The 12,411-nt window shown below is 45.8% G+C and overlaps 1 protein-coding gene across 1 annotated transcript in view; it reads right to left on the bottom strand.

Annotated features, from left to right (window-relative positions):
* dyrk4 (dual-specificity tyrosine-(Y)-phosphorylation regulated kinase 4) overlaps positions 1-12,411 on the bottom strand; it is a 126,915-nt gene that overhangs the window by 65,615 nt on the left and 48,889 nt on the right. Inside the window, exon 6 of the mRNA XM_068059726.1 lies at positions 5,109-5,249. Within this exon, the coding sequence (XP_067915827.1) occupies positions 5,109-5,249 (141 nt within the window). The remainder of the gene's footprint in view (positions 1-5,108; positions 5,250-12,411) is intronic.

The following is a 12,411-nucleotide window of genomic DNA, read 5'->3' as shown; positions in this document are numbered from 1 at the left end:
TTCCGGCACTATTCCTGTCGACAATGACGACATAAAGATCAAGGACAAAGGCTCTGCAATCTCCTCCCTAGCTTCCCAGAGAATCCTAGGATAAATCCCATCTGGCCCAGGGGACTTATCTATTTTCACACTTTCCAAAATTGCTAACACCTCCTCCTTGTGAACCTCAATCCCATCTAGCCTAGTAGCCTGAATCTCAGTATTCTCCTCGACAACATTTTCTTTCTCTACTGTAAATACTGACGCAAAATATTCATTTAACATTTCCCCTACCTCCTCTGATTCCACACACAACTTCCCACTACTATCCTTGATTGGCCCTAATCTAACTCTAGTCATTCTTTTATTCCTGATATACCTATAGAAAGCCTTAGGGTTTTCCCTGATCCTATCCGCCAATGACTTCTCGTGTCCTCTCCTTGCTCGTCTTAGCTCTCCCTTTAGATCCTTCCTGGCTAGCTTGTAACTCTCAAGCGCCCTAACTGAGCCTTCACGTCTCATCCGAACATAAGCCTTCTTCTTCCTCTTGACAAGCGCTTCAACTTCTTTAGTAAACCATGGCTCCCTCGCTCGACAACTTCCTCCCTGCCTCACAGGTACATACTTATCAAGGACACGCAGTAGCTGCTCCTTGAATAAGCTCCACTTTTCGATTGTTCCCATCCCCTGCAGTTTCCTTCCCCATCCTACGCATCCTAAATCTTGCCTAATCGCATCATAATTTCCTTTCCCCCAGCTATAATTTTTGCCCTGCGGTATATACCTGTCCCTGCCCATCGCTAAGGTAAACCTAACCGAATTGTGATCACTATCACCAAAGTGCTCACCTACATCTAAATCTAACACCTGGCCGGGTTCATTACCCAGTACCAAATCCAATGTGGCATCGCCCCTAGTTGGCCTGTCTACATACTGTGTCAGAAAACCCTCCTGCACACACTGGACAAAAACTGACCCATCTAAAGTACTCGAACTATAGTATTTCCAGTCAATATTTGGAAAGTTAAAGTCCCCCATAACAACTACCCTGTTACTCTCGCCCCTGTCGAGTATCATCTTCGCTATCCTTTCCTCTACATCTCTGGAACTATTTGGAGGTCTATAAAAGACTCCCAACAGGGTGATCTCACCTCTCCTGTTTCTAACCTCGGCCCATACTACCTTAGTAGACGTGTCCTCAAACGTCCTTTCTGTTGCTGTAATACTCTCCTTGATTAACAATGCCACACCCCCCCCCCCCCCCCCCTCTTTTACCATCTTCTCTGTTCTTACTGAAACATCTAAATCCCGGAACCTGCAACATCCATTCCTGCCCCTGCTCCACCCATGTCTCCGAAATGGCCACTACATCGAGATCCCAGGTACCAACCCATGCTGCAAGCTCACCCACCTTATTCCGGATGCTCCTGGCGTTGAAGTAGACACACTTTAAACCAGGTTCTTGCTTGCCAGTGCCCTCTTGCGTCCTTGTAACCTTATCCCTGACCTCACTACTCTCAACATCCTGTACACTGGCACTACATTTTAGGTTCCCATTCCCCTGCTGAATTAGTTTGAACCCCCCCCGAAGAGCACTAGCAAATCTCCCCCCCAGGATATTGGTACCCCTCTGGTTCAGGTGAAGACCATCCTGTTTGTAGAGGTCCCACCTACCCCAGAAAGAGCCCCAATTATCCAGGAAACCAAAACCCTCCCTCCTGCACCATCCCTGCAGCCACGTGTTCAACTCCTCTCTCTCCCTATTCCTCGCTTCGCTATCACGTGGCACGGGCAACAACCCAGAGATAACAACTCTGTTTGTTCTCGCTCTAAGCTTCCACCCTAGCTCCCTGAATTTCTGTCTTAAATCCCCATCTGTCTTCCTACCTATGTCGTTGGTGCCTATGTGGACCACGACTTGGGGCTGCTCCCCCTCCCCCTTAAGGATCCCAAAAACACGATCCGAGACATCACGAACCCTGGCACCTGGGAGGCAACATACCAACCGTGAGTCTCTCTCGTTCCCATAGAACCTCCTATCTGTTCCCCTAACTATGGAGTCCCCAATGACTAATGCTCTGCTCCTCTTCCCCCTTCCCTTCTGAGCAACAGGGACAGACTCTGTGCCAGAGACCTGTACCCCATTGCTTACCCCTGGTAAGTCGTCCCCCGCAACAGTATCCAAAACGATATACCTGTTGTTGAGGGAAACGGCCACAGGGGATCCCTGCACTGCCTGCTGGTTCCCTCTCCTTCCCCTGACGGTAACCCATCTCCCTACTTCTTTTACCTGAGGTGTGACTACCTCCCCATAACTCCTCTCAATAACCCCCTCTGCCTCCCGAATGATCCGAAGTTCATCCAGCTCCAGCTCCAGTTCCCTAACGCTGTTCTCGAGGAGCTGGAGTTGGGTGCACTTCCCGCAGATGCAGTCAGCAGGGACACTCTTGGCGACCCTTACCTCCCACATTCTGCAGGAGGAACATACAACTGCCTTAACTTCCATTCCCTCTATTCTAAATTCCCAACAAATCTACTGAAAAACCAAAAAAAAAATGTCAAAACTTGTAAGGTTAGCAATCCAACGGACAGAACTTCTTAAATAAAAAGCTTACCTTATCAACACAACAGAGTCCTTTTTTTTGGTTAGAGGAGGGGGGTGGGTGGGAGACACTACACGTGTAGTGTCTCGGGTACAGCCACCACCCAAATATATAGTTTTTCCTTACCCAGCAGTCCCCAGCAGTCCCTGGTCCTCCGAAAACAAAAGGGAATTAACTTTTAAACTTCCACTGAAATTGACTTCCCGGCTGTAAGCTCGCTCTCGCACCGTCGCTACTGTCAAAGCTGCAGTCACCAAAACTAAAAGGTTTAATGGTTTCTTTTTATAGCTTTGGCTGCGAGCTGTGTGAATGGAGGATTCCCATGCTTTTTGTTGTTGGATGCCTCCTGTAATGGTACCTGATTAGCCTGGGGGAGCCTTTGAAAACAATCGATCAGCCTGAGATAGGGATTGGGTTTTCCGTTTTTTTCCTTTTACTGAGCCTTTGTTTTAAAAAAAAGAATCAACTTTGCAAACACCTCAAAGTTTTTTTTATATTGTCTGATGCAACATAAATGAGATGTGTGGAGTTCAGGTTGTTGAAGATCTCAAGCAGCTTTATTAACAGCGAACAAGTATAAACAGTGCAGAGCTAACGATTTACATGACTTGCCTCTACGTGTTACGGTAGCTGAGTCCATCAAGCATGCAGTCATATGACTGCATCCTGGTACTCAGCTCATTAGCGTACTAAGATCTTAAAGGGTCATCACTCTTAAAGGCAATCACACAACATGCCCTATTAGAACAGTTGTTAGTGAGTTTAACTAATCTCTCCCACCCCCTCCCATTTCCAGTGCAAACCTGTTTGATTTCTTCCTTATGAGTTCTTATTACAATGCTAAAATAGCAACGAATGTATCTTTGGAAAGAAGAGTGCATTTCAGAGACACCATACTGTCTGGGAATAGCAAAGTTGCTAACAGGCCTCAAAGCATCAGAGAATACAAATATGTATATTAATAATTACTGTGATGTGTTCCCACCCCCGCCACTATCTTTACACAACAATTCAGGCAGGGAGGGCCGTCACCCCCATCAAGAGTGGGCTCACTTTACACTGAAACCAATGCAAAAAGGAACAATTTCTTCCCCAGTACAGTTCCACATAGATAAAATATGAAGGGGTATGTTTTATAGGACCTTGTGATTTGTAGTAGCATCATAAAGACAGATGAGAGTGGAATTTTTTTCATGGAAAAGACTTTTGGGATATGAACTAATTTACCAAAAATAGCAATTGGAGCCAAGTCAATTGTGATATCTAGGAGACAATATCCAATATACTGAATGAGGAAATTTTAATTTTTAGACCCTCAGGAGTGAAGGGGTGGGAGCCGGGTATGTGCAGGAAATCTGGAAGTCTGGATTTCCCCACACACCATGCAGTATGAACTCCATAGGATAAATGACATCACTAAAAGGTACCCCACCCAGAAGTCAGCCTGCCCCAATCTCTTGGGAGGTGAAATCCGATCCTGGGATAGAGGGCAGTGTCCAATCCCATGGTGGGATGATTCCAATTCTGGGGTCGGGTGAGGCTGATCCTGGGCAGGGGGGGGTTTAATTGGGGTGGGGAGCAAACTTGGGTGGCCAGAAGGAAAACTCCTGCTTCTCCTGGCTCACAAAGAGTGCTCCCCAAGGTTGTCCTTGCTTTGCTGCAGCTGTCGGGTACCCTGAGGCCTGGGAAATCTGGTTGGTCAGTTTAACTTGCAAAGCAGGTCAAATTTGAGGCTACATTAAGATGCCCGCCCCTTGTTCCACCTAAGTAAAAGCTGGAAGTTGGCAGGTTGGAGCCAGTTTTCCAACACACTTCCATTTTTTTGACCATTTAAACCGCACCCGCACATAATCAAACCCTCTCCCTATTGGTGTGTGGAAGATCCCTGACTCAGAGCTGGCATAATTTTTGCTGAGGCCTCAAACCTGTAAGGAAGAATGATTCTACTAAAAATTTAAGACTTTTTTCATTTCTTTTTTTAATCAGCCCGGCTCAGCTTAAGCGTCCTTGCATGAATTGCTTGCCCACCCAGACCATGCAAATTACCCCATCTGTGCAATTTGGTACAGGTTCTGCTCATTTGTCACTTTTCAAGGATCTACTTTATTCCCTTTTAAATGAACTTTGGACTTTGCTTAAACATTAGTTTATGGCAAAGATTCTACTGTGCAAATATTTGTTTCCTTACTTCTCTTTTAAGTATTTTTGTGAGTCTCTTAACCTTGTACCCTCACTGCCATCTCACTAAGTTTAACTCTCAAAGAGTTAAGATCTGAAGGCACGGTTACCAAAGATACGCTGAGAGTAATAATTCAGTTTGTAACAAAAGCCTTGGTCTGAGATAATAGGAGTGATACAGACACCTGTCTAATTGAGACATTAATGAAGGCATTCCATCACTGTAACAATAGAAACTGAATAAGTTGTTTGTATCAGCCTATTTCATTTGACAGCTTATCTTTTGAACTCACAGGTCATTGGCTGTAATGGAGACTGAATGCAGCGACAAAGTGAAGTGTAACTTACCCTAAAAGTTCAAATGAAATGCATAGATGGTTTCTGAAGTAAAAATATTCTTTCATATGAATAACATTGTTACTGCCATCTTTATCCTTCTTATGCAGAACATCTAAAATCTTTAGTTCCACAAAAGCTTGGTGCCGAAACCTATTTTAAAAATATAAATATATATAGAAGTTTGTATATCTGTATCTTATTGAGCAATGGTTATTATATGCAATTCACAAATATGCTTCTTTGAGATTTACAGTTAAAATTTTATCTACAATGTTATAATTTAATTTGCAATGGCAGAATTTAGTTGACAATGATATAATTTGCTGCAATGTAAAACTTCCTTTTTGTACAGTTTGGTTTTTGCTTTGTTCCACTCATCCCCTTTGCTTGAAGGTGTTTCCTCTTTGCTGGGACACAGTTCCAGAAGGTACTGTCCACCTTCCCGTAAGAAAAGTTTCAGGTTTAAGCAGGATTAAAGGGTGAGCTGATGCAGGACTGCAACACTGAAGAGCAGAAGAGGCCAAGGGTAGGTCTAGCAGAGTGAGTGGGAGAGGGGAACACTTAGAGTGGGGTTAGAGGGTGGGGTGGGGGGGGGGGGGGGGGGTGGTGATAAAATGTAAAGGAGAATTAGAAGCTAGACAAGGCCAAAGGGGAAGATAGAACAGAATTAGAGGTGGGAGTAGGGGAAAAACAGAACAGGTATAGAGGCAAGGGAGTGGTGGGGGAAGATGAAGAGGGATGTAGGTAAGTATGGAGGAAGAGGACAGAAGGAGTGAAAGGGAGTGAAGAGAGAAGGGAGTAAAGGGAAGCAGTATGAGGATGAAGAGGGAGAAGAATGAAAAAGGTAGGGATCTAATTATACCCTGACAAGTTGGCGTCAGTAGTTCCATTATAATTGTAGACAGAAAATTTATAACGGAAAAAATTGTCAGGAAGTGTCTGCAAACGCAAGATTTTAAATATCTGACTAGTCAATCTACAGTGTTCCACGTGGTAAGTAGGAGACTATCTCTCTCTTACCTGACTGCTGTCTTTGTGTTGTTCGTACTCTTTCTCCATCTTTCTTCCATCAGAGGAATGTATGATGGCATGAAGAGAGCTCTTGGGCCAACCATCAAGAAGATCGCCCCCCTCAAATCTAAATCAGGGGACATAATCACTGACCAACACAAACAAATGGACCGCTGGGTTGAGCATTACCTAGAACTGTACTCCAGGGAGAATGCTGTCACTGAGACTGCCCTCAATGCAGCCCAGCCTCTACCAGTCATGGATGAGCTGGACATACAGCCAACCAAACCAGAACTCAGTGATGCCATTGATTCTCTAGCCAGCGGAAAAGCCCCTCGGAAGGACAGCATTACCCCTGAAATAATCAAGAGTGCCAAGCCTGCTATACTCTCAGCACTACATGAACTGCTATGCCTGTGCTGGGATGAGGGAGCAGTACCCCAGGACATGCGCGATACCAATATCATCACCCTCTATAAAAACAAAGGTGACCGCGGTGACTGCAACAACTACCGTGGAATCTCCCTGCTCAGCATAGTGGGGAAAGTCTTTGCTCGAGGCGCTCTAAACAGGCTCCAGAAGCTGGCCGAGCGCGTCTACCCTGAGGCACAGTGTGGCTTTCGTGCAGAGAGATCGACCGTTGACATGCTGTTCTCCCTTCGTCAGATACAGGAGAAATGCCGTGAACAACAGATGCCCCTCTACATTGCTTTCATTGATCTCACCAAAGCCTTTGACCTCGTCAGCAGACGTGGTCTCTTCAGACTACTAGAAAAGATTGGATGCCCACCAAAGCTACTAAGTATCATCACCTCATTCCATGACAATATGAAAGGCACAATTCAACATGGTGACTCCTCCTCAGAGCCCTTTCCTATCCTGAGTGGCGTGAAACAGGGCTGTGTTCTTGCACCCACACTTTTTGGGATTTTCTTCTCCCTGCTGCTTTCACATGCGTTCAAGTCCTCTGAAGAAGGAATTTTCCTCCACACAAGATCAGGGGGCAGGTTGTTCAACCTTACCCGTCTAAGAGCGAAGTCCAAAGTACGGAAAGTCCTCATCAGGGAACTCCTCTTTGCTGACGATGCTGCTTTAACATCTCACACTGAAGAGTGCCTGCAGAGTCTCATCGACAGGTTTGCGGCTGCCTGCAATGAATTTGGCCTAGCCATCAGCCTCAAGAAAACAAACATCATGGGGCAGGACGTCAGAAATGCTCCATCCATCAATATTGGCAACCACGCTCTGGAAGTGGTTCAAGAGTTCACCTACCTAGGCTCAACTATCACCAGTAACCTGTCTCTAGATGCAGAAATCAACAAGCGCATGGGAAAGGCTTCCACTGCTATGTCCAGACTGGCCAAGAGAGTGTGGGAAAATGGCGCACTGACACGGAACACAAAAGTCCGAGTGTATCAGGCCTGTGTCCTCAGTACCTTGCTCTATGGCAGCGAGGCCTGGACAACGTATGTCAGCCAAGAGCGACGTCTCAATTCATTCCATCTTCGCTGCCTCCGGAGAATACTTGGCATCAGGTGGCAGGACCGTATCTCCAACACAGAAGTCCTCGAGGCGGCCAACATCCCCAGCTTGTACACATTACTGAGTCAGCGGCACTTGAGATGGCTTGGCCATGTGAGCCGCATGGAAGATGGCAGGATCCCCAAAGACACATTGTACAGCGAGCTCGCCACTGGTATCAGACCTACCGGCCGTCCATGTCTCCGCTTTAAAGACGTCTGCAAACGCGACATGAAATCCTGTGACATTGATCACAAGTCGTGGGAGTCAGTTGCCAGCGTTCGCCAGAGCTGGCGGGCAGTCATAAAGACGGGGCTAAAATGTGGCGAGTCGAAGAGACTTAGTAGTTGGCAGGAAAAAAGACAGAGGCGTAAGGGGAGAGCCAACTGTGCAACAGCCCCGACAAACAAATTTCTCTGCAGCACCTGTGGAAGAGCCTGTCACTCTAGAATTGGCCTTTATAGCCACTCCAGGCGCTGCTTCACAAACCACTGACCACCTCCAGGCGCGTATCCATTGTCTCTCGAGATAAGGAGGCCCAAAAAAAAAAGAAGAACTCTTTCTCCATCTTTCTTCCTCTTGGTTCTCCCTCTTTCTCTATTAATTTACTCTCTTTAATTCTCTCTCTGTCTTTTTCTTTTATTTCTTTGCCTTTCGGTTGAGAAGTAATGGATTTATAGTCTAGTATAGCATAGCAGAGAAAGGAGCCACCAAAGACTGCCAGCTGGGGAGTATCAGAGAAAATATGGGCCATAGTAACTCCCTTCCCATTCATTCCTCCCTCACTAACTTTCTGCCATCATGTCCCCAACCTCTTCATTTTCCCCTACTCATTCCCCTGCCTACCACATCAACAGTCTATTGTAGTGGGTCAGCTGGATACATTGTGATGATGTCACAATCCTATGGATAAGTATAAGCATTAGGCTAAGCCATGGCCAGCAATACAAGCATATTAATAGCATTCTAGTATCAACTGACTCCAACCTACAATAGCAACCATCTGATTTAAGCCCAGGAACATCAGCAGTCATGTCTTATCTTGGCAACATCAACAGATTGATAGTGGACCTGCAAGAAGTCTGACTTCATCACAGTAACTCCAGCAGCTTGAGCATGGCCTGGGGTAAAACTAGAAGCCTGATACCAACCAAGAACATGAGCAGTCCAATCCCAACACAGCATCAGCAGTCAGAACCCAGCAACAATAGCAACCTGATTACACTGAGCGGCAATACCAGTAGGTGCATCCAGATTACACCAGCTGTCTGATCCTAATCCAGAAACAGCTGCAAATGTTCCTAGTACAGTACCACCAGCCATCCAATACCAGCACCGGAGCAATACCAGCAGTCTAATCTCAGACCAGCAACAGCAAAGTACTATCCCAATGAAAAGCCATCGACCTGCCAGGTTAACCCTATCTTCCTCTGTCCAAAGATGCTGCCTGACCCCTTGGTTCTCCCTCTTTCTCTTTTAATTTACTCTCTTTAATTCTCTCTCTGTCTTTTTCTTTTATTTTTTTTTTTAGTTTAGTTTAGTTTAGAGATACAGCACTGAAACAGGCCCTTCGGCCCACCGAGTCTGTGCCGACCATCAACCACCCATTTTATACTAATCCTACACTAATTCCACATTACTACCACATCCCCACATTTCCCTACCACCTACCTATACTAGGGGCAATTTATAAAGGCCAATTAACCTATCAACCAGCAAGTCTTTGGCATGTGGGAGGAAACCGGAGCACCTGGAGGAAACCCATGCAGACACAGGGAGAACTTGCAAACTCCACACAGGCAGTACCCAGAATTGAACCCGGGTCGCTGGAGCTGTGAGGCTGCGGTGCTAACCACTGCGCCGCCCATTCCTTTGCCTTTTGGTTGAGAAGTAATGGATTTATAGTCTAGTATAGCATAGCAGAGAAAGGAGCCACCAAAGACTGCCAGCTGGGGGGTATCAGAGGAAATATGGGCCATAGCAACTCCCTTCCCAATGTTTCCAGCATTTTCCCTAATGGCATTGGGTTTGGGGCAGCAGCCAAAATGTGCACATGAATGGACAACCTAGCCTAGCAACAACAAAATGACAGGATCCCACCCACTATCAACAGCTGATCCCATTTGTCATCAGCAGCAGGCCAATTATGGCTTCGTAGCATAAACACAGTCCGATCTCAGGCAAGCAACCCAAACAGTCCAATCCTATAACAGAAACACCGTGGCAGTCAGACATCAGCTCAACATCAGCAACTGGACGATGCTCCTAATCCGTGACTATGACAGTCAGATTCTAGCCAACAACAGCAGCAGCAGTCTGATCCTAGTCCTGCAACTCCAGCAGCCCAATACCAGACCAGAATCAACATAATCGGCTTTCTAGCTCAACAAAAAAATACTACAGGTGGATGGATTCCAGCCAAGCATCACTGGTAATCTGATCCCAAGTAATAACAAGATTATCCTCACCCAGCACCACACCAGAACCCTGATCTTGGTCCAGCAATAATAAGTTAGACCTCAGCCAAAGAACACCAGCAGCCTGATCTCAGCCATGCGATCCTCGCCTAGCAACAGCGGACTGATCCCAACTAGCACTAACAGCCGAAGGTTGACCAAAGCCCTACATGAACACCACCAGGGTCCTTATCCAGCTAAATCTTTCCCTGTAACACTAATAGGCTGATCCCAGCTCAGTAGCACCAGCAGTCTCAAACTCACCAACAGGGCTGTCAAATCCAGGCCAGCAACATTAGCATTTCAACCACAGCCCAACAACACTAGTAGTCCGAACCCAACAGCAGCACTCTGATCTCAGCCCACAAGACTTGCAGTTTGATCACAGCGCAGCAGCATCAGCAGCCCTATGCATTAATGTCAGATGTACAACTGCTGCCCAGCAATAGCAGCAGCCTGATCTTAGCCAAACATAATCACCAATAGACTGGTTCCAGACCCCCATACTAGCAGCCTGATCCTAGCCCAGCAACATCAGCAGCATGATCCTAGTACGATAAAAGACAGAACAATGCTTAAATGTTGACAGGTATATTTTGTTGCAAGATGATAATGATTCCTATGCTCTGGGTCTCCCAGAGGGTTAGTGTCTCATCAGGTCAGTCCTTTCTGAGCTGCAACAAGTTGATGGCCAATGTTGCATGTGCCTTTATCTATCTAATGGCTCCCCTATCTCACACATCTGTGTAACACTTTCTGTAATTTCTAAGTCATGCTTAATCATAGTAACATTTATTATAATTATTATAGCAATTCCCAGATGTAGATATAGGCAAATTTAATTTACTTATTTTTAAATCGCTCATTCTTCCTATGTTTGACTCCCAACTGTGTCTCGAGCCTCAACTGCTACTTTCTCGGTAACTACTCAGTATGGGTTCCTCTTTGCTCCATCAACAAACTTTACAGATAAAATTTATATTTCTACAATATTTCATTTATATCATAGCCAAAGAACACTTCCATGTCTTCAATTTAATTTTAAATTTGTGCACATCTCCTAAACTTGCAACAAATTTCAGAAGTATTTCTTTCTATTCTTGACACTATTGACCCCTGCTCTCCATCTCAGCCTTTCTCCTCTCTGCAGTCAAACTCTCCACACTCAGTATTAAATTCACCCTAGTCACTTCGCACACTTGTCACCACCTCATCCTTCCACCGCTTCAATGAAAGCCTCTCTTACAGTCGCCTAACTTCTTGCCTACTATCCCACTGCCTTCCACTCAAACTTTGCAATGCACGTACTTCACAAGGACACGGATGCAGTGCCCAAAAAGTTCAATGACCTCACACAAGTGGTCAAGATCAGTGAACGTATCTTCAAAAACCATATCCTACCAACTGGACTGCTGGCCTCACATACTGCTCAATGCACCACAACCCCATCACTCACCTACTAACAATCTCCATTAATTACTACCCATGCCTAACATTCATAGTTTCACCTCACCTTCATACACTTAGTACTGCAGCAAGCCTCACACCCACATCTCACAGTTTGCATTAACCGACAGCTATTCAATTATGACAGCCATATCACCCAAACACACTGCACCACACCCACAGACACACTTCCCTGTCTCTTGCAGGACAAGGTGGCTCATAACTGGAAGCAGCAGGACATAACCGGCAGGGACAATCACTGTTGGATAAATCGATCATGGACAGCCTGGTTAGAAAGGGGTTGTTGCCATATCGCTGGTGGTAAAGGGTAAGCCTTCATGGTGGCGAGGTTGTGCAGCATGCAAAAGAGCTACTGTGATGGCTCAAATGCAGATGACACAGCAGGCTGCTGCAGAACAAAGGAATCATGATTGCTGCCAGGATACTGAGCATTGAGCTGCATGAAACGCTGCATATGGTCGGACACCAGATGAACGTTGAGGAAATTAAATCCCTTTCGGCTGCAATACATCTTAGAGTTGGCATGCGGCACCCGCAAAGTGATATGTGTGCAGTCAGTGGCACTCTACACCATGGGGAAGGCTGCAATCCTTAGGAAGTCATGTGCTCACTCTGCCTGCTTCTCTCTGGAAAGTCAATAAAATGTATTCAGCTCTCTTGGAAAAGCCTTAGTAACCTCCCTTATGCAACAGTGGATGGCAAACTGGGAGCTGTTGCAAATATCAACTACTGCAGTCTGGAAGGAGCCAGAAGCATAAACATTCATGACCAAGTCACCTTCACAGCCAATGCTGTCCTCGCCCTGCTCTGAAGTTGTAGTTGTGGTGGCAGATTTCAGTAAGGATGTAATTAGTAAC

Source organism: Heterodontus francisci, chromosome 27 (genome assembly GCF_036365525.1).
Source record: "Heterodontus francisci isolate sHetFra1 chromosome 27, sHetFra1.hap1, whole genome shotgun sequence".
Lineage (NCBI taxonomy): Eukaryota > Metazoa > Chordata > Chondrichthyes > Heterodontiformes > Heterodontidae > Heterodontus > Heterodontus francisci.
This window is presented reverse-complemented; position numbering and strand designations above follow the sequence as displayed.